Source organism: Oncorhynchus tshawytscha, linkage group LG31 (genome assembly GCF_018296145.1).
Source record: "Oncorhynchus tshawytscha isolate Ot180627B linkage group LG31, Otsh_v2.0, whole genome shotgun sequence".
In the NCBI taxonomy this organism is placed as follows: Eukaryota; Metazoa; Chordata; class Actinopteri; order Salmoniformes; family Salmonidae; genus Oncorhynchus; species Oncorhynchus tshawytscha.
In genome coordinates, this window is record NC_056459.1 from 22,136,668 (window position 1) to 22,161,594 (window position 24,927).

Below are 24,927 nucleotides of genomic sequence, written 5' to 3' on the forward strand. Positions count from 1 at the left end.
ATGTAACTGGAGAATCCAGTGGGTTCTGGTAGTCTTTAATAAATGTTTCTAAGTTTTGTAAATGATCATGTACTGTATATGTTTTTGCTCTTGATGCTTTGTTATATGGTTGAAAAGGTTGGAGAAGTGGTTGATCCATACATCTCCATTTTGGATAGATAGCTCTTTGTGTTGTTTGTTTAGTGTGTTCCAGTTTTCAATAAGTGAGCTGTTTCCTTACATGCTGTTTCCTAACATGCTGTTTCCTAACATGCTGTTCCTTTTTTCTTACTGTATTTCTAGATTGTTTTACTGTTCGACCATAGTGAAGGCGTAAACTAAGGTTTTCTGGGTCTCTGTGTTTTTGTTTGGATAGGTTTCTAAATACATTTGTTAAGTTTTTGCATTCTTCATCAAACATTTCTCATTGTTGTTAGTTGTCTTAGGTTTTCTGCCTGTATTAAAATGTTGCATATTAGCTGATAGGTAAAACTTATAGTTCAGGCTTCCTACTGCTAAGTTTACACTTTCACTATTGCAGGGAAACATTTTGTCCAGGAGGTTGTCTAGGAGAAATTGGATTTGTAGTTGGACAATGTTTTTTGGTAGGTTTCTACACTACCTTCCTTCCATCTATAACATTTCTTAATGGCATGCAATTTGTTAGGCTTCGATGCCTCGTGGTTGAGTATTGCTCTGTTCAAGTAGACTGTGATTTTGCTGTGATCTGATAGGGATGTCAGTGGGCTGACTTAACACTCTGAGAGACTCTGGGTTGAGGTTGGTGATAAAGTAGTCTACAATACTACTGTCAAGAGATGAGCTGGGCCCTGGCAGAGCGGTGCAAAGAAAATAACCTCTCCCTCAACGTCAACAAACGAAGGAGCTGATCGGGGACTTCAGGAAACAGTAGAGGGAGCACTCCCCTATCCATATCGACTGGACCACAGTGAAAAGGTGAAAAGCTTCATGTTCCTTGGCGTACACATCACTGACAATCTGAAATGGTCCACCCACACAGACAGTGTGGTGAAGAAAGCTCAACAGCGCCTCTTCAACCTCAGGAGGCTGAAGAAATTTGGCTTTGCCCTTAAGACCCTCACAAACTTTTACAGATGCACCATAGAAAGCATTCTGTTGGGCTGTATCACCGCCTGGTACGCCAACTGCACCGCCCACAACCACAGGGCTCTCCAAAGGGTGGTGTGGTCTGCCCAACGCATCACCGAGGGCATACTGCCTGCCCTCCAGGGCACCTACAGCACCCAATGTCACAGAAAGACCAAAAAGATAATCAAGGACATCAACCACCCAAGCCACGGCCTGTCCACTCCACTATCATCCAGAAGGCGAGGTCAGTACAGGTGCATCAAAGCTGGGAATGAGAGACTGAAAAACAGCTTCTATCGCAAGGGCTTCAGACTGTTAAATAGCCATCACTAGCCGGATTCCACACAGTACCCTGCCCTAAACTTAGTCACTGTCACTAGCCGGCTACCACCCAGTTACTCAACCCTGCACATTAGAGGCTGCTGCCATATGTAGATAGACATGGAATCACTGGTCACTTTAATAATGGAACACTGGTCACTTTAATAATGGAACACTGGTACTTTAATAATCTTTGCATACTGTTTTACTCATTTAATATGTATGTCCTGTATTCTAGTTAATGCCTGTCCGACATTGCTCGTCCTAATATTTAGATATTTCTTTATTCCATTCTTTTACTTTTAGATTTGTGTGTATTGTTGTGAATTGTTAGATACTACTGCACTATTGGAACTAGGAACACAAGCATTTCACTACACCCGCAATAACATCTGCTGATATTGGATTTCATTTGATTTGAAGTGTACCTACCGTAGGAGTCCCCTCGATGCCTACCGTTTACTAAGTACAGACCCAGTATGTGACATAGTTGTGACCTGTTTTTGTTATTTATGATTTCATAGTTTTGTCTAGGGGGTCATATTGGGGAGGGGATGTTGTCACCTCCAGGTAGGTGTTTGTCCCCCTGTGTTCTGAGGATGTCAGGTTCTTGTCCAGTTCTGGAATTTAGGTCACCACAGACTAGTACTTGTGCCTGAGTCTGTGGTTGAGCTCTAGGGTGGAGAAGCTGTCTTCATTAAAGTATGGGGATTCTAGTGGGGGGATATAGGTAGCACACAAGAGGACACTGTTCTCTGTCGAGATCATTTCCTTATTTATTTCTAACGAGATATAAAATGCTCCTGATATGATAAATTAAATAGAGTGAGTTAGGTCTGATCAATACCAAATTAGCAAACCCCCTATTTTAAGTCCCTTCCCTGTTTCACTCCTGGTAGTTTGGTGGATGGGACTACCAGCTCACTGTAACCTAGAGGGCAGCTAGTGGGTCCATTTCATCTATACCATGTTTCTTGTAGGAATTTCCAATTTCTTTGGTGAAGTCTGGGTTTCTGCTCTTTAGGCCAACGGCAGATGGCCTCAGACCTTGTATATTACAGGAGGGGCATCCATAGTTTGGGAACAGCCTGATCTAGTTTAGTTTCAGGGGGCATCTGGTGAATGCCTCTTAGGTCGCAGGATAGGGTGTGGTTGGGTTTGATTTGTGGGGTTGTCAACTGGTTGGGGTGGGGGGGGGTGTGGCTAGTGGTGCTGTGGTCTGGGTGATTTAGGTCCTCTGAGTGCAGGTCTGGGGGAGTCCCTGAGTGCAGGTCCAGGGGGAGTCCCGCAGGTCCAGGGGGAGTCTCGCAGGTCCAGGGGAAGTTCCGCAGGTCCAGGGGGAGTCTCGCAGGTCCAGGGGGAGTCTCGCAGGTCCGGGGAGTCCCGCAGGTCCGGGGGAGTCCCGCAGGTCCGGGGGAGTCTCGCAGGTCCGGGGGAGTCTCGCAGGTCCGGGGGAGTCTCGCAGGTCCGGGGGAGTCCCGCAGGTCCGGGGGAGTCCCGCAGGTCCGGGGGAGTCTTGCAGGTCCGGGGAGTCCCGCAGGTCCGGGGGTGTCCCGCAGGTCCGGGGGGAGTCTAGCAGACCTGGTAGGGAGTCTTGCAGGTTTGGGCGGGGTGCTCAACACTCTGTTGCTCTTGTGTGAGTTGCTGGGGCTGCGGTTGAGTGCAATGTCTTTCAGGGTCCTGGCGAAGGTGGGGACCGTGACCTTGTAGAGGTGTACCTGGTCGTAGTGGCTGTCCAACTCCAGGGTGCAGTGATGGGCCAGGTAACATTTGGTGTTGACACACAGCCATGGGAAATGCTTGCATTCACCCCCTGCATGGTGGCCGGGTGAACGTCTTTTCGTGGTAGCAGGGTGTAGATGACCACGTGTGTAGGGGGAAAGTGGAAGAAGCTTTTTCAATCACTCCCTTGAGTGCTGTGGCCACCCTTTCCTGCTGGGCCTTCAGATAATTTGTGCCTGTGTGAATTATGGACACGCCGGGTATTTGGACACCACAGTTTAGCCACTTTCTGTTTAGAAAATAGTTAGTTTTCCAGCACAAATTTTACATTTGAGTCTATTAGGAGCACAATTTGTGGCTTTTGTGTGTCCTCAGTGGGTGTGGGTGTGTTGTCAGGATGGCTATAAGGGGGTCTGACAGGGGGTGCTAGGAGGGGGTTGGATGGGGTGGTGCGTCCTGTCTTGTCTGTCCTGCATGTGGTGGGGGTCTGAAGTGGGCTGTTCTGTTGGCTTCTCTTGGGGGATGGCCAGCTCTCTTATGAGTTGTTCTCGCTGCCTCATTCTCTGCCCTCTCTCTCTTTCACGCCTTTTCTGCTCTTGTTCTCATGTCCTCACTCATGTTCTCATGCTCTCTCTCCCTCTCTATTTCTTATGTGTTCTCTCTATCCAGTCCCAGTTAGATGAACATAGGAGGAGAGGAGAACTGGGAGGACAGGGGGAGGAGAGGAGGAGGGAATGAAGAGCTCTCAATGATGCATGAAACTATTTTTTCCCTCTCTGATGAAGTTGACATTCCCCAGCCTGTTTGTGAATAATAAGTGAAGGTAGTTCGTTATTTGTCACCTGAGTGTGCTATGAGTGTTCTAGACCGATACATTTTAAGAGTTGGGACAACATGCAGTCAGTCGCGTTTGTGTGTGTGTGGGAGAGAGAGAGAGAGAGAGGGGGATGGGAAATGTGTGTTTTTGGTTTTACTATCCTTGTGGGCACCAGAACTCCTCACAAGGGTAGTAAAACATGTTGTTGTTCCCCACAAGGAAAAAGGCTATTTTAGGGGTAACGTTTAGGGTGAGGGTGAGAAATTAGGGGTAGGAGTTTGGGGTTAAGGTTCAGAACTGGGATAACTATAGTTTGAACTATAATGTGTGGAGAGAAAAAAGAATCCAGGGGAACAACTATTTGAATACAGATCCGAGAAAGAAACTACTTAAAACAAATATTTGAATACAGATCTCAGGAAGTGACTACTTTTCTGAAACTTTGGATTGGCTGCCTTCAACTAGTGGCAGGGCTGTATCTGGAACTGCATGTTGAAGATAGGAATAGAATGAACAGAGCACACACAATATCCCATAATATTCCAATCTGACAGTCACATGTGAAGAGTTTTGTTCCAAAATGCTATATCCACACATTTTTCACATTTGTGTTTTTTGATGAGAATGTATTTATTGCTTACGGGTAAATTCATGTGTGTGTAAATATTATTGTTCTCAGATTCTTAATGCATGGGATGTGTATTAAAATATGTTTCGTTGCAAAATGCTATATATCCATTACTTAGCTGAAATGGAATGGAATGTTTGTATCCAGTATATTGACTTTGATGTGGTTGTCTCACCTAGCTATTTTATTCTTTTATATACACAGTGGCTTGCAAAAGTATTCACCCCCTTGGCATTTTTCCTATTTTGTTGCCTTACAACCTGGAATTAAAAAAGATTTTTGGGGGGTTTGTATCATTTGATTTACACAACATGCCTGCCACTTTGAAGATGCTAAATATTTTTTCTTGTGAAACAAACAAGAAATAATACAAAACAAACTGAAAACTTGCATAACCATTCACCCTCCAAAGTCAATACTTTATAGAGACACCTTTTGCAGCAGTTACAGCTGCAAGTCTCCTGAGTTATGTCTCTATAAGCATGGCACATCTAACCACTGGGATTTTTGACCATTCTTCAAGACAAAACTGCTCCAGCTCCTTTAAGTTGGATGGGTTCCGCTGGTATACAGCAATATTTAAGTCATACCACAGATTCTCAAGTGGATTGAGGTCTGGGCTTTGACTAGGCCATTCCTAGACATGTAAATGTTTCCCCTTAAACCACTCGAGTGTTGCTTTAGCAGAATGCTTAGGGTCATTGTCCTGCTGGAAGGTGAACCTCCGTCCCAGTCTCAAATCTCTGGAAAGACTGAAACCGGTTTCCCTCAAGGATTTCCCTGTATTTAGCGCCATCCATCATTCCTTCAACTCTGACCAGTTTCCCAGTCCCTGCTGATGAAAAGCATCCCCACAGCATGATGGTGCCACCACCATGCTTCACCGCGGGGATGAGGATCTTGGGGTGATGAGAGATGTTGGACATAGTGTTTTCCTTGAAAAAAAGCTCAATTTTAGTCTCATCTGACCAGCGTATCTTGTTTGGGGAGTCTCCCACATGCCTTTTGGCGAACACCAAACATGTTTGCTTATTTTTTCTTTAAGCAATGGCTTTTTTCTGACCACTCTTCCGTAAAGCCCAGCTCTGTGGAGTGTATGGCTTGAAGTGGTCCTATGGACAGATACTCCAATCTCCGCTGTGGAGCTTTGCAGCTCCTTCAGGGTTATCTTTGGTATCTTTGTTGCCTCTGATTAATGCCCTCCTTGCCTGGTCTGTGAGTTTTAGTGGGCGGCCCTCTCTTGGCAGGTTTGTTGTGGTGCCATATTCTTTCCAATTTTTACAATGAATTTAATGGTGCTCCGTGGGATGTTCAAAGTTTCAGATATTTTTTTACAACCCCAACCCTGATCTCCAGAACTTTGTCCCTGGCCTGTTTTGAGAGCTCCTTGATCTTCATGGTAATGCTTGCTTGGTGGTGCCCCTTGCTTAGTGGTGTTTCAGACTCAGGGGCCTTTCAGAACAGGTGTATATATACTGAGATCATGTGACACTTAGATTGCACACAGGTGGACTTTATTTAACTAATTATGTGACTTCTGAAGGTAATTGGTTGCACCAGATCTTATTTAGCAAAGGGGGTGAACACATATGCACGCACCAGTTTTCAGTTGTTTACATTTTTTTTTGTTTTAAACAAGTAATTTTTTACATTTCACTTCACCAATTTGACCTATTTTGTGTATGTCCATTACATGAAATCCAAATAAAAATACTTATAAATTACAGGTTGTAATGCAAAAAAATAGGAAAAACGCCAAGGGGGGATGGAAACTTTTGCAAGTCACTGTATATATTTATTTATTATCCAAATGGTAGTTACAGTCTTGTCTCATCGATGCAACTCCCGTACGGACTCCGAAGAGGTGAAGGTTGAGAGCCGTGCGTCCTCCGAAACACAACCCAGCCAAGCCTCACTGCTTCTTGACACAATGCCTGCTTAACCCGGAAGCCAGTCGCACCAATGTGTCGGAGGAAACACCATACACCTGGCGATCATGTCAGCGTGCATTGCGCCCGGCCCACCACAGGAGTCGCTAGAGTGCGATGGGACAAGAACATCCCTGCCGGCTAAACCATCTCCTAACCCGGACGACGCTGGGCCAATTGTGCGCCGCCCCGTGGGACTCCCAGTCCCGGCCGGCTGCGACAGAGCCTGGAATCGAACCAGGCTAGTGGCACAGCCTTAAACCGCTGCGCCACTCGGGAGGCCCACCTAGCTATGAATGCACTAACTGTAAGTTGCTCTGGATAAGAGCATCTGCGAAATGACTGAAAACCAAACTTAAATATTTTACATACAGATCTCATATTACTGTATTGATAAAAAATACAACTACTTCAGAGGAATTCCAGACTAACTCATCATTAGCAGCGGATAAGATCCCCAAATGTCGGAATTACCCCAGAGCATCCGTAAATTGCTCTGGCCCTGGAGCTAGCAAGTGAAGGCTCCCCTGATCTGCCCGACTACAGTCTGGAGGCGAGACAGGAAAGGTAACACTGCTGCACAGGAATAGTTCTTCATTACACTTACGTAATAACATTATTATGCAATTATAAAGACATTTCAAAGTCCTACGTAACAACAATGTTGCAATTGTTATAATCAAAGAGTTACGCCACATTTTTTTTAAACATGGTGAACATCACTTGAATGATCTACCTTTGTAGTAGTAGTAGATAGATTATTGCAATTCCTAAAGAAAAATATATTTAAAGTCACTTCAATGCTATTATCCATCAATCAATCACATTTATTTATAAAGCCCTTTTTACATCAGCCGATAGAGAAACCACTTTGACACCAAGTATGGCTGGTGTCAAGTGTTACTGTATTACCTTATGCCACACATTATAAAAATATATTTGTTTGTTCTTTTGAAGCTGCAAACCTGGATTACTGTAATTTGAGGTGATTCCATGTCCCTCATGTATTTTATTCTAGGCTACAGGCTATATTAAGATTCATATCTTAGAGCCCTCCAAATCATGTGCTTATGATCATATATTTGGACTAATTCAACTAACTGTTGTAGTTTTTGGTTCTTCATCAAATATTTGGCAGCCATCAAGTATACTTTTTTTATTCAAATTCCTTCAAACATTATTTGGTTTACTGAGAGTTATTCAAAATACTTGCAAATATTCCTGTATTTGAAAATCAAATAGCTGCCTTTTAGTTGAAACTCTATAGAAATTATATTCGACTACCTCAAGTATTTAAAAAGTTGGCATTTTCAAATTAACTACAAAATATAAACATTTTCTGCCCAGGTCTTTTAGGGTTAGGATTAGGTTTAGGGGCTAGATAATAGAATTTTGAATGGGAATCAATTTTTTGGTCCCCACAAGCATAGTAAAACAGTGTGTGTGAAGAAAGATGATTGAGACCTTATATTGATCCATCTTTTTTTGCATTTTTTTTACCACCTTTATTTAACCAGGTAGGCCAGTTGAGAACAAGTTCTCATTTACAACTGCGACCTGGCCAAGATAAAGCAGACAAAGCAGAGCGACACAAACAACAACACAGAGTTACACATAGAATAAACAAACGCACAGTCAATAACACAATACAAAAATCTATATGCAGTGTGTGCAAATGTAGTAAGATTAGGGAGGTAAGGCAATAAATATGCCATAGTGGTGAAATAATTACAATTTAGCCATTAAACACTAGAGTGATAGATGTGCAAGTAGAGATACTGGGGTGCAAAGGAGCAATAAAAAAAAATCAATATAGGGATGAGGGAGTTGGGTGGGTTATTTACAGATGGGCTGTGTACAGGTGCAATGATCGGTAAGCTGCTCTGACAACTGGTGCTCAAAGCTAGTGAGGGAGATATAAGACTCCAGCTTCAGTGATTTTTGCAATTCCTTCCAGTCATTGGTAGCAGAGAACTGGAAGGAAAGGCGGCCAAAGTAGGTGTTGGCTTTGGGGATGACCAGTGAAATATACCTGCTGGAGCGCGTGCTACGGGTGGGTGCTACTATGGAGACCAGTGAGCTGAGGTGGGGCTTTACCTAGCAAAGACTTATAGATGACCTGGAGCCAGTGGGTTTGGTGACGAATATGAAGCGAGGGCCAGCCAATGAGAGCATACAGGTTGCAGTGGTGGGTAGCATATGGGACTTTGGTGACAAAACAGATGGCACTGTGATAGACTACATCCAATTTACTGAGTAGAGTGTTGGGCATCGCCGAAGTCAAGGATCGGTAGGATAAGCAGTTTTACGAGGGTATGTTTGGCAGCATGAGTGAAGGATACTTTGTTGCGAAATAGGAAGCCGATTCCATATTTAATTTTGGAATGGAGATGCTTAATGTGAGTTTGGAAGGAGAGTTTACAGTCTAACCAGACACCTAGGTATTTGTAGTTGTCCACATATTCTAAGTCAGAACCGTCCAGATTAGTGATGCTAGACGGGCGGGTGCGGGTGCGGGCAGCGATCAGTTGAAAGCATGCATTTAGTTTTACTTGCATTTAAGAGCAGTTGGAGGCAAAGGAAGGAGTGTTGTATGGCATTGAAGCTCGTCTGGAGGTTTGTTAATAAAACAGTGTCCAAAGAAGGGCCAGAAGTATACAGAATGGTGTCATCTGCGTAGAGGTGGATCAGAGAATCACCAGCAGCAAGGGCGACATCGTTGATGTATACAGAGAAAATAGTCGGTCCAAGAATTGAACCCTGTGGCACCCCCATAGAGACTGACAGAGGTCCGGACAACAGGCCCTCCGATTTGACACATTGAACTCTATCTGAGAAGTAGTTGGTGGGCCAGGCAGGGCAGTCATTTGAAAAACCAAGGCTGTTGAGTCTGCCGATAAGAATGCGGTGATTGACAGAGTCGAAAGCCTTGGCCAGGTCGATGAAGATGGCACAGTATTGTTTTTTTATCGATGGTGGTTATGATATCGTTTAGAACCTTGAGCGTGGCTGAGGTGCACCCATGACTCGCTCTGAAACCAGATTGCATACCGGAGAAGGTACGGTGGGATTTGAAATGGTCGGTGATCTGTTTGTTAACTTGGCTTTCAAAAACTTTCGAAAGGCAGGGTAGGATAGATATAGGTCTATAATAGTTTGCGTCTAGAGTGTTACCCCCTTTGAAGACGGGGATAACCGCGGCAGCTTTCCAAACTTACCACAACAACTGCCATGCAGTGCTGCTGGTGGTAACAATATATCTGATGTATAGTTCAACAGGAAGAAGAACAAATAAATTAGGAGGGAGATGTTTTGAGGACAACTCACTGTTCAGGTGAGTTGATATCCTCCAGAGGACCTCTGTTTATTCTGGAAGGGTCCATGGAGCCCCACTGCGCCTGAGGCTTCTGCTCAAGATGATTCTTCAGTATCGATTTCTCCCCCTCTGCAAAGACACAGAGAGATAGCATAGTGTTACAGTCTGCTTGCTGTGCCACAAAATGACTTCCTATACTGTGCACTACCTTTGACCAAGGCCCGATAGGACTCCAAAAGTCATGCTTTTGACAGTGGAATTCAACGTTTGGGGTCATGTGGGAACTGCAGTGGGGTCACCAAACTGTACACACAAAAAATTGATTGCAGATTATTGTAAGTGAGAATATACAAACGTTTCTGAGAAAGATAAGTTGAAAATTAAATGTTATTGAGTAAATGTATTTATTGGTTTAATGAAATGATAATGAATTGAAGGTTATTTGTTGATGTAAAATCAAAATGTACAGATGTTAAGGTTGTGCCATTAGATTTGGAGTGTGGTGGGGTCTTGAGATATTCTTGCAAAAAAAGTTTGAATACCACTGCTATATACCACTGAATAGGATGCCATTTGGGATGCCCCCACTGTATATATCCTCTCTCCTTAGTTCAGATAAAAACACTTGAGAAGCTAATGCCACTGAAGGATGTCAACACACCTGACACTGTATCATTACACAATGCATGTCAAGCACTCTCTCAAAAAAAATGCTAAGTATGAAAATATTGACATAAGACTTTAGAAATCTTAATGTGTCTGTTACAGCTTACATGTTATGATACAATATCTGTTGACAATTACATCAAAGGGCCAAACAAACAAAAACACTTCTGTTCTATGTGTTCAACACATGCTGGTAGCGTAGTTAGTGACAGTGAGAGAGAGAGAGAGAGAAGAGAGAGAGAAAAAGAGCGATACAGAGAGAGAAAGAGAGAGTGAGAGAAAGAGAAAGAGAGAAGCAAGAGTGAGATGAATAGAGAGAAATGAGGAGAGATAAGAGACGGCGAGAGATATGGAGAGAGAGAGACTGCTGTGCTTCATGATGTTGTGGGAAATATTTCAGTCCAGGGGGGAACAGAGTCATCACCGTCAGAGACAGACAGAGAGTGTGAACACGGTTGGAATCAAAGTCAACAGCCTTATCAGTCTTTCAAACAGCACCTGTAGAGGCCCGAAATTATCCTCTTTTGCGTCAATTTCTTCCTTTTCAGTTGTCCCAGATTTTAACCTCTTAGGATATCATTAACCTGATTTGAAGATCACACCAAGGCATTGTGTCCTCAATATGCATCTAAAGAGGAGGTGGAAACTATTTTGATAAAAATAACTTCCCTCTGATGGAAGAAAGATGCCTCCTTGTACTTCTTTTCTCTTAGAAAAGGCTACTGGAGCAGATAGCATAATGGATTCATATGGACTTGGTTGCATATTAGCGATTCACTGTATATTCCTGTTGAAATAAAAGAATGCAAAAACCACCTCTGAAAAAAGTGTCGGTGGGACGGTGTCAAAGTGCAATTTACTGTGAAAAGTCACTACCTCCTGAGCAATAACCTTGTTCTGTGTTATTCTCCAGAGCCTCTATGGCATCCATAGATTCCTCAATTGTCAGACCAAACTCTGCTATGTTCAACTGTGGGAATTTAACTGAGGGAATTCCTATTATGGTGCCATGGTCCTTGTGTCAGTCAACCCCACCGATCAACCACCACCAGGCCACACCATGTGCTGATGAATATTCATGGTCTCCGGAAAGTGTTGCCCGTGCTTAGTTGTGATTGTAATCTCTGCTGACACTGTGTCGTACTCATAACAGCCACTCATTCACAGCGTTTAGTCCAGGAAGTCTCATGAATACTGATGGCTGCAGTTAGAGGAGTGATGAGGCTTCTCGGGCAGAGATGTGGATGTGGTGGATTGCTCTATGAAGTGGCTGAATCCTTATGGCGAATATACTGACCCATTATACGTCTGTCAGCCTGCATTCTGAACAGAAGCTTATCATTGAATAATCAGCCAACTTTGGGGTTGGGTTACTGTAGTTCTGAACTACTAGAGGCACTGTGGTGTAGTTGTCATCAATATATCCGAATCAAATTAAATATTATTTGTCACATGCCGATCACAACTTTACCTTGAAATGCTTACCTATGAGTCCTTTCACAACAATGCAGTGTAAAATAAAAAAAGGCTATATACAAGGAGTACCGGTACTGAGTCAATGTGCAGGGGTACAAGGTAGTTGAGGTCATTTAGGTAATATGTACATGTAGTTAGGGGTAAAAGGGACTAGGCAATCAGGATAGATAATAAATAGAGGACCAGCAGTGAAAACAGTTGAAGTTGGAATTTTACATACACTTAGGTTGGAGTCAATAAAATTTGTTTTCAACCACGCCACAAATGTATTGTTAACAAACTATAGTTTTGGCAAGTCGGTTAGGACATCTCCTTTGTGCATGACACAATAATTTTTTCCCAACAACTGTTTACAGATTATTTAACTTAGAATTCACTGTATCACAATTCCAGTGGGTCAGAAGTTAACACACACTAAGTTGACTGTGCCTTTAAACAGCTTGGAAAATTCCATAAAATTATCTCATGGATTCAGAAGCTTCTGATAGGCTAATTGACATCATTTGAGTCAATTGGAGGTGTACTGTGGATGTATTTCAAGGCCTACCTTCAAACTCAGCGCCTCTTTGCTTGACATCATGGGAAAATCAAAAGAAATAAGCCAAGACTTCAGAAAAAAATTGCAGACCTCCACAAGTCTGGTTCATCCTTGGGAGCGATTTACAAAAAGGTACCACGTTAATCTGTACAAACAAGAGTATGCAAGTACGAACACCATGGGACCACACAGCTGACATACCGCTCAGGAATGAGACGCGTTCTGTCTCCTAGAGATGAACGTATTTTGGTGCGAAAAGTGCAAATCAATCCCAGAACAACAGCAAAGGACCTTGTGAAGATGCTGGAGGAAATAGGTACAAAAGTATCTATATCCACAGTAAAAAGGAGTCCTATATCGACATAACTGAAAGGCCGCTCATCAAGGAAGAAGCCACTGCTCCAAAACTGCCATAAAAAAGCCAGACTACAGTTTGCAACTGCACATGGGAACAAATATTGTACTTTTTAGAGAAATGTCCTCTGGTATGATGAAACAAAAATAGAACTGTTTGGCTATCATAACCATCGTTATGTTTGGAGGAAAAAGGGGGAGGCTTGCAAGCCGAAGAACACCATCCTGACCGTGAAGCACGGAGTGGCAGCATCATGTTGTGGGGGGGCTTTGCTGCAGGAGGGACTGTTGCACTTCACAAAATAAAGGCATCATGAGGGAGGAAAATTACGTGCATATATTGAAGCAACATCTCAAGACATCAGTCAGGAAGTTAAAGCTTGGTCGCAAATCGATCTTCCAAATGGAGAATGACCCCAACCACACTTCCAAAGTTGTGGCAAAATGGATTAAGGAAAACAAAGTCAAGCTATTGGAGTGGCCATCACAAAGCCCTGACCTCAATCCTATAGAACATTTGTGGGCAGAACTGAAAAAGTGAGTGCGAGCAAGGAGGCCTACAAACCTGACTCAGTTACACCAGCTCTGTGTCACGACTCCCACCGAAGGTGGCTCCCCTGCCTGTTTGGGCGGCGCTCAGCGGTCATTGTCGCCGGTCTAGTAGCCGCCACCGATCCCTTTTACCTTTTCTGTTCGTTTGGTCTTATTGGTTGCACCTGTCTCTTATTTTGTTTCTTGATGTATGTCTATTTAAGCCTGTTAGGCCTGCCTATGTTTGTGCGGGATTGTTCCTCTGTTAGTTTGTGGATGTGCATTGTGTATTTTATTTTCTCCAGACTGTTTGGGTCCTGTGTTTGGGCCGGTCAGTTTTATGCGCCTAGTGTTTTGGCGTAACCGTTTGTACCGGAATAAAATACGATTGTCCGAACCCTCTGCTCTCTGCACCTGACTCCAACCCACTACTCCTAGAAGACATGACACTCTGTCAGGAGCAATGGGCCAAAATGCACCCAACTTATTGTGGGAAGCTTGTGGAAGGCTGCCCGAAACGTAAGGCAATGCTACTAAATACTAATTGAGTGTATGTAAACTTCTGACCCACTGGGAATGTGATGAAAGAAATAAAAGCTGAAATAAATCATTCTCCCTGCTATTATTCTGACATTTCACATTCTTAAAATAAAGTGGTGATCCTAACGGACCTAAAACAGGGATTTTTTACTCTGATTAAACGTCAGGAATTGTGAAAACTGAGTTTAAATGTATTTGGCTAAGGTGTATGTAAACTTACGACTTCAACTGTGTGAGAAGGTGTGTCTATGTGTGAGTGTGTATGTATGTGGCATCAATATGCATGTGTGTTTGTGTATGAAGTGTATGAAGTGTGAGTGTGTGGGTAGAGTCCAGTGAGTGTGCATAGAGCGAGTGCAAGAGAGTCAGTACAAAAGTCTGTTCAATGCAAATTGTCTGGTTAGCCATTTGATTAACTGTTCAGCAGTCTTATGGCTTGGGGGTAGAAGCTGTTAAGAAGCGTTTTGGACCTAGACTTGGCACCCACGGTTGCCGTGAGGCAGCAGAGAGAACAGTCTATGACTAGGGTGGCTGGAGTCTTTGGCAATGTTTAGGGCCTTCCTATGACACCGTCTAGTATAGAGGTCCTGGATGGCAGGAAGCGTGGCCCCAGTGATGTACTGGGCCATACGCACTACCCTCTGCAAAGCCTTGGGGTCAGATGCCGAGCAGTTGCCATATCAGGCGGTGATGCAACCAGTCAGGATGCTCTCGATGGTGCAGCTGTAGAACTGTTTGAGGATCTGAGGTCCCATGACAATTATTTTGATCCTCCTGAGGGGGAAGAGGTGTTGTCATGTGGACCATAATAGATCCTTAGTGATGTGGACACCGAGGAACCTGAAGCTCTCAGACACACTGGTAGTAGTACGCTATCATAGTTAGCAGACAAGAAACTGGAGTAACAATTAAAAGCTTGCTGTATGTACTGTATGAGGTGGACAGATAGTGTTCAACTCTTCAGAGAATGGTGTAGACAGTGAGTGAGTCAGCAGCAGTCCAGGCTGACAGAGGTGTGTCTGTTTAAATGTGGGATGTAATGCTGTAGAAGTGTATACATAAGTAGCAGCGGTCTGTCACCTTTGCCGTCGGTAAAGTTGCGTATGCTGAGGATGTTGTTGACGTCGCCGTAGTGGTTCTGCTTGATGTACGGGGTCTTCTCTGGGGTGTCCTGCAGCTGCATGGTCACCTCCTCCAGTTCCTTATCCAACTGCACAGACACATTGTGTTAAAAGGGGCTAAGTGGTTAAAATAGTGTTTAAGGGGTTAAAATAGTGTTAAATTGTTAAAATAGAGTTGTTAAACAGTGATAGGAAAATAGCAGCAAGGAAACATTTTCTACTCAACTCCATTGTACTTCTAGAACAACTAAAAGGGCAATGGCTTCTCTTACACTGCTAGAAGGGAGTAGATACAGTGAAATGCATCACAGAGAGACTTCTGGAAAAGTGATTGGCATGAGATTTCTCCTCATGTCATTCAACATCAAAGACACAAAACATCCTACATTTAAACGAAAGTAGAAAGGAGGATACACTGTATAGTTGTGACTAGATGGTGCTACTGACAGACAGGGCCTATTAGAGATAAGGCAGGATCTAACATGCACCCACACTGCTCTGCTCGCCAACGAGCGTCTGCGAATTCAGTTCTATTTGTGACGCTGAACGAGGTGCAAGTCCTGCCTCTCCCATCTCCTCATTGGTTTATAGAAGCAGATACCCACGAGCCATCTCCTCATTGGTTATACCCACGTGGGTAATTGAAAGATGAACTGAGTTCGGTCGGTTGTTATGGTAACTATGAAAGTTAGATGCCAATCGCCATATAAAGTCTAAAGAAGAAAAAGCCTGGAAGGAGGAGAGATGACTAGAAACGATTCGGTTGACCGTTTTATGTGTGGATTAATTGTCGGAGTAGATGGCCTTGTGCATTTCAGGTAAAATAACAACTCAACGTTTATATCCCTGAACAAATTAGCTAGCAACAGCAAGCTAGCTAAATAGGACAAATTAGCTAGTAACTGCTTTTTGACCTGTCCCCTAATTAATATGGTTCAGAGTTTGTTTTGATATTTTAACCTGTGTGTCGTGATCGTGTTTGGTGTGGGGGGACAAAATCAATTTGCGCGTGGCCAGTTTGTGTACGGTGTGACCTCTGTTACTCTCACCAATGAAAATTACCATACTTTAGATACAATAAATCCTAAAAAAACAGGGTGTCAATCTGGTCACAATGATCTTCACCAACAGGGCCAGGAGTTTTTTCTGACCATGTAAAGTTGACAAGGGAAAGTTCTGGGTACTAAATGTAGGTAACAGGTCAGGTCATGTGGAGGGGAATGACTCCTTGCCCTCTTCAAGAAACATGACGTGACACAGGACAACATCACGATGACGTCACCTCTGTTATCTTCATGCGGAGGCGGTGGTTGTCGGTCTGCAGGCCGTCCAGTCTGGACGTGTTGGCCTGGTTCACACTCGTCACTGACGTGGACATCTTGGAGTCCTCTTTCTTCTGGTTCGTATTGAACTTTAACCTCCGATTCTGAGTAGCAGCGTCCGGATTGGTCCTCATCGTGATGAACTGCAAGTTGTTATAATAAAGGAGAGTGGCTTAGAAGGACAGGTTAAAGTGTCCCATTCCTCATCTGGTATCATGTTACACTTACTCACTCACATGTGAATGTTTTAAATACAAGGGAAAGTAGTTCATATAATCATTAACATTATACTTTCTGAGAGTACTCTTAGAGTGGTTGAATCTATACTGAAATAATATATAAACGCAAAATGCAACAATTTCAATGATTTTACCGAGTTCATGTAAGGAAATCATTAGGCCCTAATTGATGGATTTCACATGACTGGGCAGGGCCACAGACCTGGGTGGGAGCCATTCCCAGCCAAACAGAATGACTTTGTCCCCACAAAAGAGCTTTAATACAGACTTAAATACTCCTCAGTTTCATCAGCTGTTCAGGTGTCTGGTATCAGACGATCCCGCACACTCTCTCAAAACTTGAGAAATCTGTGGCATTGTGTTGTGTGACAAAACTGCATTTTATTGTCCCGAGCACAAGATGCACCTGTGTAATGATCATGCTGTTTAATCCGATTCTTTATATACCAACAGGGATGTAAACACATTTGTGCACAACATTTGAGAGAAATAAGTTTATGCGTATGGAACATTTCTGGAATGTTTTATTTCAGCTCATGAAACATGGGACCAACACTTTGCATGTTGCATTTATATTTTTGCTCAGTATAGTTTGTTCTACAGTTCATGCCCCTTGGATGGACAGGAAGTGACACTACTATTTCCTGTTGTCCTTACCTTTGGCACAAACACCAGACAGAGAGTGATCGTGCTGCAGAAGATGATGACCAGAGCCACGATGCAGAACTGCACATTGGGCTGGTCTCGCGTGAGGAAGGATACAGCCGCCCCGATGATACACATGATGCCCACATTGTACACACTCATCCCGATGTACTTGCTGTCATTCAGGGCCGGGATGCTCACATTCCTCGTCTCCCAGGCCAGGAAACAGCCAAACAACTGGACGAGAAGGGAGAGGATAGGATGGAAGGGTTGGAATAGAGAAGAGGAGAGGAGAGGAGAAAAGGAGAGAGAGGAGAATAGGACAGTAGGATGAGAGGAGAGAAACAGGAAAGTCAGAAGAAAGGGGAGGAGAAAGCAGTAGGAGAGGAGAGAAGAATAGGAGAGGAGGAGAAGGCAGGAGGAGAGGAGAGAAGAATAGGATAGGAGAGGAGGAGAAGGCAGGAGGAGAGGAGAGAAGAATAGGATTGGAGAGGAGGAGAAGGCAGGAGGTATAAACAAGTATATAGACTTGTTTATACTGTATTATTGACTGTATGTTTATTTTACTCCATGTGTAACTGTGTCGTTGTATCTGTCAAACTGCTTTGCTTTATCATGGCCAGGTCGCAATTGTAAATGAGAACTTGTTCTCAACTTGCCTACCTGGTTAAATAAAGGTGAAATAAAAAAATATAGCTATTGTACAATATGTCTAGTAGTCAGAATTCAGTCGTGATATAGAGACAGCTCATTATGTACACAAAATACATGAATCATACCATCTAACGTGACCTACAGCACCCTATAGCAGACAACAGAATTGAATGTAAACTTAGAAAGCCTTTTGATTTTGGGGTCATAAATGCATTCTTTTCTGAGAGTGTTCACTTCATGGAGTACTCCAGAACAGAACCCCAGTGTCTCTCAACATTCTAATGAATAATGTAGGAGTTAAGCGCTGTAGAGTGGGATAGTTTTATTGAAGTGTTAATGAGTCTTAAACTAAAATGACAAGTAGCAGCATTACAGGAGCAGTCGTCACAGATGATGAATAGGTGTGTGTGTGTGTGCCATAGAGAGATGATGACTCAATGCTCAGCTGCTGCGCCTACTGTTGTCATGTCCCAGTTTTGTCTCAGATAAGAACTTTGAAGTCTGTCACCCTATGTGTCTAATTTTCTGTCCTTGTGATCTCCCTCTGTCTCTTCTCTCTTTATATCTGTCCCTGTGATCTCCCTCTGTCTCTTCTCTATTTATATCTGTCCCTGTGATCTCCCTCTCTCTTCTCTCTTTCTATCGGTCCCTGTGATCTCCCTCTGTCTCTTCTCTCTTTCTATCGGTCCCTGTGATCTCCCTCTGTCTCTTCTCTCTTTCTATCGATCTCTGTGCTCTCCCTCTGTCTCATCTCTCTTTCTTTGTGTCCATGTGCTCATCCTCTGTCTCGTCTCTCTTTCTATCCCTGTGCTCTCCCTCTGTCTCTTCTCTTGTTCTTTATGTCCCTGTGCTCTCCCTCTGTCTCTTCTCTTGTTCTTTATGTCCCTGTGCTCTCCCTCTGCCTCTTCTCTCTTTCTATCGGTCTCTGTGCTCTCCCTCTGTCTCATCTCTCTTTCTTTGTGTCCCTGTGCTCATCCTCTGTCTCGTCTCTCTTTCTATCCCTGTGATCTCCCTCTGTCTCTTCTCTTGTTCTTTATGTCCCTGTGCTCTCCCTCTGGCTCTTCTCCTGTTCTTTATGTCCCTGTGCTATCCCTGTCCTTTCTTTCTTTCGTTCTTTCTTTCTGTCCCTGTGATCTCCCTCTGTCTCTTCTCTCTTTCTTTCTGTCTCTGTGCTCATCCTCTGTCTCTCTTTCTATTCCTGTGTTCTCCCTCTGTCTCTTCTCTTGTTCTTTCTGTCTCTGTGCTCTCCCTCTGTCTCTTCTCTCTTTCTTTCTGTCTCTGTGCTCATCCTCTGTCTCTCTTTCTATTCCTGTGTTCTCCCTCTGTCTCTTCTCTTGTTCTTTCTGTCTCTGTGCTCTCCCTCTGTCTCTTCTCTCTTTCTTTCTGTCTCTGTGCTCATCCTCTGTCTCTCTTTCTATTCCTGTGTTCTCCCTCTGGCTCTTCTCTTGTTCTTTATGTCCATGTGCTATCCCTGTCTATTCTTTCTTTCTTTCTTTCTGTTCCCGTGATCTCCCTCTTTCTCTTTTCTCTTTCTTTCTCTCCCTCTGTCTCTTTTCTCTTTCTTTCTGTCCCCGTGATCTCCCTCTGTCTCTTTTCTCTTTCTTTCTGTCCCCGTGATCTCCCTCTGTCTCTTCTCTTTCTCTTTTTGTTTTACTCTCACTGTCTTTACTATTCTTTGGCTTCATCACACTTTCTTTCTCTCTAGCCCACACCCCTCTCTCACTCTCTTCCTCATCCCATCTCTCTTCATCTCTCTTCCTCTGTCTGTTCTCTCTGGACTTTAAGTGGACTTAAAGACTGAATTATTTACAGTCTAGGCTAGTTAAGTTAAGGTATTCAAACATGCCAGCCGAAGGGAAGAAGAACGTTTTCAAAGATGTCACATTTCATTTAGAAACCCTGGGCTTCTGGAGGGGCTCGGTCACACACACACACACACACACACACACACACACACACACACACACACACAAGGGGGTGGCAGTGAGGGGCTCACCTCATGAGGAACCTAGTCACTACCAAATGGTAGCACTCTTATAAAGTTGGGGAGAGAACAGTCATAGTTCTCTTTCTCACAGTGTCTTTAATAAAGTTCATTGTCGGTAATCTATCAATGAACCCAGTTTCATATTTATACACTAATACAACGTTGGAGTCATACCCCAGTATTCAGATAGAATAATATAATTTGCTCTATGCCTGATGAAATCGACATCTAACAAACATGTATGTAGACACAGATATTAAAATGGTGCAGGAAGAAATGGCAGGAGTTTTACGGGCGCCCAACCAATTGTGTTATTATGTGGGGTTTTTTGCGTTATTTGTAACTTATTTTGTACATAATGTTTCTGCAACCGTATCTTACGGCAGAAAACAGCTTCTGGATATCAGGACAGTGACCAATCACCTCGGATTAGACAAAGAGCTTCTAGATATCAGGACATCAATCACTACCTCGGATTAGACAAAGAGCTTCTAGATATCAGGACAGTGACCAATCACCTCGGATTAGACAAAGAGCTTCTAGATATCAGGACATCGATCACTACCTCGGATTAGACAAAGAGCTTCTAGATATCAGGACAGTGACCAATCACCTCGGATTAGACAAAGAGCTTCTAGATATCAGGACATCGATCACTACCTCGGATTAGACAAAGAGCTTCTAGATATCAGGACATCGATCACTACCTCGGATTAGACAAAGAGCTTCTAGATATCAGGACATCGATCACTACCTCGGATTAGACAAAGAGCTTCTAGATATCAGGACATCGATCACTCACCTCGGATTAGACAAAGAGCTTCTAGATATCAGGACATCGATCACTCACCTCGGATTAGACAAAGAGCTTCTAGATATCAGGACATCGATCACTCACCTCGGATTAGACAAAGAGCTTCTGGATATCAGGGCAGCGACCAATCACCTCGGATTAGACAAAGAGCTTCTAGATATCAGGACATAGATCACTCTCCTCGGATTAGACAAAGAGCTTCTAGATATCAGGACATCGATCACTCACCTCGGATTAGACAAAGAGCTTCTAGATATCAGGACATCGATCACTCACCTCGATTAGACAAAGAGCTTCTGGATATCAGGACAGTGATCACTCACCTCGGATTAGACAAAGAGCTTCTGGATATCAGGACAGCGATCACTCACCTCGGATTAGACAAAGAGCTTCTGGATATCAGGACAGCGATCACTCACCTCGGATTAGACAAAGAGCTTCTGGATATCAGGACAGCGATCACTACCTCGGACTAGACAAAGAGCTTCTGGATATCAGGACAGCGATCACTACCTCGGACTAGACAAGGAGCTTCTGGATATCAGGACAGCGATCACTACCTCGGACTAGACAAAGAGCTTCTGGATATCAGGACAGCGATCACTATCTCGGATTAGACATAGAGCTTCTGGATATCAGGACAGCGATCACTACCTCGGATTAGACATAGAGCTTCTGGATATCAGGACAGCGATCACTACCTCGGATTGGACAAAGAGCTTCTGGATATCAGGACAGCGATCACTCACCTCGGATTAGACAAAGATTTTTTCTACAACAAGCAAGACTCACAAGATATTCCCCAAAAACCGGCAGGGCCGACATCCAGGTTATACGCAAGAGGAAGCGATGCAAGTACAGAGGACGAAGAGCCGGATGCCTCGTCAGGACCCGGAGAAGGCGAGTAGGAAGGCTGCCGTTACCGTCAATATTACTCACCAACGTGTGCACATTGGGCAATAAATTAGACGAAGTACGATCACAAATATCCTACCAACGGGACATCAAATATTATCTTTGTTCATCATATATGCATAGTCACTTTAACCATACCTACATGTACATACCACCTCAATAAGCCTGACTGTATATAGCCTTGCTACTGTTATTTTCAATGTCTTTTCACTGTTCTTTTATTTCTTTACTTACCTACACACACGCACAAACCTTTTTTTTCGGACTATTGGTTAGAGCCTGTAAGCAAGCATTTCACTGTAAGGTCTACACCTGTTGTATTCGACGCGCATGACAAATAAACGTTGATTTGAGATATATTTAACATGTGTGCTTTGGGTGTGGCAGAGAACTTGGTATTGAACTCTCTATCATTAAACCATGACATACACATGTTGGAGTGTGTTGATGAAGATAACAGCCACCACCTCTTCCTTCCCTGCTTCTCACAGACTACCTCCCTAACCATGAGTAGGCCTTTGTAGGTATCGATGGACACACACACACAGTCTCTCTCCTTACTCACCATAAGCAGGCCCTTGTAAGCGTAGACAATTCCCAGCCAAATGGTCATATGTGTGTTCTCACAGTGTTCCAGGAAGGGCCGGATGGCTATGTCCTGTCCCTGGGGGTCCGCCTGCAGGGAAACAAAGAGAAAAGAGATGGGCTGGTGAGTGGTGGGCACATGCATGTCAACAACAACAACAACAATCAATATCTGAACACCCTGTCTTCTAAATAAATAAGTTAGATAGCATCAACCATATAAAGTTGGTTATTTTCTTGCTCTTGATGAAGAATAAAATATATGTGACATATTCTGACAGTTCTTTGTCCATGCTGTCAATTAATATCCACCTACACGTCAAATCTGGAGTATCAAATGGAATATATGAGAAATGCAGGGAATTGTCAGCAAGCAATGGTTCACAAACACTTTCCCTCTATGCAGGCGTTTCATATGATATCCACTCATTCTCTGGCACGTTGAGACTAGGCCTACATCCACAATGGCACCCTATCCCCTATGTAGTGCACTACAGTGGCTTGAAAGTATTCACCTCCCTTGGCATTTTCCCTATTTTGTTGCCTTACAACCTGGAATTAAAATAGATTTTGGAGGGGGTTGTATCATTACACAACATGCCTAACACTTTGAAGATGGAAAATATTTTTCTTATTGGGAAACAAACAAGAAATATGACAAAAACATTGAAAACTTGAGCGTGTATAACCATTCACCCCCAAGTCAATACTTTGTAGAGCCACCTTTTTCAGCAATTCCAGCTGCAAATCTCTTGGGGTATGTCTCTATAAGCTTGATTTTTTTCCCATTCTTTAAGACAAAACTGCTCCAGCTTCTTCAAGTTGGATGGGTTCCGCTGGTGTACAGCAATCTTTAAGTCATACCACAGATTCTCAATTGGATTGAGGTCTGGGCTTTGACTAGGCCATTCCAAGACATTTAAATGTTTCCCCTTAAACCACTCGAGTGTTGCTTTAGCAGTATGCTTAGGGTTATTGTCCTGCTGGAAGGTGAACCTCCGTCCCAGTCTCAAATCTCTGGAAGACAAACAGGTTTCCCTCAAGGATTTCCCCGTATTTAGCGTCATCCATCATTCCTTCAATTCTGACCAGTTTCCCAGTCCCTGCCAATGAAAAACATCCCCACAGGGGATGGTGTTCCCAGGGTGATGAGAGGTGTTGGGTTTGCGCCAGACATAGCGTTTTCCTTGATGGCCAAAAAGCCCAATTTTAGTCTCATCTGACCAGAGTACCTTCTTCTAAATGTTTGGGGAGTATCCCACATGCCTTTTGGCGAACACCAAATGTGTTTGCTTATTTTTTTCTTTAAGCAATGGCTTTTTTTCTGGCCACTCTTCCGTGGTCCTATGGACAGATACTCCAATCTCCGCTGTGGAGCTTTGCAGCTCCTTCAGGGTTATCTTTGGTCTCTTTGTTGCCTCTCTAATTAATGTCCTTCTTGCCTGGTCTCTGAGTTTTGGTGGGCGGCCCCCCAGATTTGTTGTGGTGCCATATTCTTTTTATTTTTTAATAATGTATTGAAATGGTGCTCTGTGGAATGTTCAAAGTTTCTGATATTTTTTATAACCCAATCCTGATCTGTACTCCTCCACAACTTTGTTCCTTACCTGTTTGGAGAGCTCCTTAGTCTTCATGGTGCCGCTTGCTTGGTGGTGCCCCTTGCCTAGTCGTGTTGCAGACTCTGGGGCCTTTCAGAACAGGTGTATATATCCTGAGATCATGTTACATTTAGATTGCACACAGGTGGACTTTATTTAACTAATTATGTGACTTCTGAAGGTAATTGGTTGCACCAGATCTTATTTAGGGGCTTCACCGCAAAGGTTGTTGAATACATATGCCCCACCAATTTCCTGTTTTTTATTTTTTAGAAAATAAAATAATTTCACTTCACCAATTTGGACTATTTAGTATGTCCATTACATGAAATCCAAATAAAAATCTATTTAAATTACAGGTTGTAATGCAACAAAATAGGAAAAACGCCAAGGAGGATGAATACTTTTGCAAGGCACCCATAGGGCTTTGGTTAAAAGTAGTGTACTATATAGGGAATAGGTTGCCATTTAGGATGCAAACCTAAGGGTGCCTTGGAGGGACAAAAGGTGCACAGTTTTGCCTGAACGTGGACTTCTGACGGATAGGTTACATTGGATTGATGTGGCAGTGATCAAACATTCAGGTGAATATTCAAACTGACGAGGTATAACGGCATGGGGCATGTTTAAACACCCCCTCCCCATCTATTTTTCTCTCTGCTTTTCTATTTTATCTCTTTTTTCCCCTCTCCATCTCTCTCCCCCTCTGTCCACTATCAGCCCCATGCCCAAGAAAGGGAAAGTAACTGAACTGAATGACTACAGACCAATAGCACCCACTTCCGTCATCATGAAGTGCTTCGAGAGGCTAGTCAAAAACCATATCAGCTCCTCCCTCCGACACAATTGCCATGGGACTGAACTCCTCCCTATGCAACTGGGTTATGGACTTCCTGACGGGCTGCCCCCAGGTGGTGAAGGTAGGTAACATTACCTCATCGACACTGATTCTCAACATGGGGGCCTTACAAGGGTGAGTCCTCAGTCCTCTCCTCTATTCCCTGTATACCCACGACTGTGTGGTCTCACACAACTCCAACTCCATCATAAAGTTTGCTGACGACACGACAGCCTGATTACCAACAACAACGAGGCAGCCTACAGGGAGAAGGTAGGCACTC

General features: G+C 43.5%; 1 protein-coding gene across 1 annotated transcript in view; it reads right to left on the reverse strand.

The window, feature by feature from the left end:
- The window catches only part of LOC112229230 (gamma-aminobutyric acid type B receptor subunit 2-like), a 363,149-nt gene that overhangs the window by 10,573 nt on the left and 327,649 nt on the right, over positions 1 to 24,927 (reverse strand). Inside the window, exons 14-18 of the mRNA XM_042310315.1 lie at positions 22,189 to 22,299; positions 17,266 to 17,490; positions 16,330 to 16,512; positions 15,007 to 15,136; positions 9,833 to 9,950 (exon numbers count right to left, since the gene is read on the reverse strand). Of these exons, the coding sequence (XP_042166249.1) occupies positions 9,833 to 9,950; positions 15,007 to 15,136; positions 16,330 to 16,512; positions 17,266 to 17,490; positions 22,189 to 22,299 (767 nt within the window). The remainder of the gene's footprint in view (positions 1 to 9,832; positions 9,951 to 15,006; positions 15,137 to 16,329; positions 16,513 to 17,265; positions 17,491 to 22,188; positions 22,300 to 24,927) is intronic.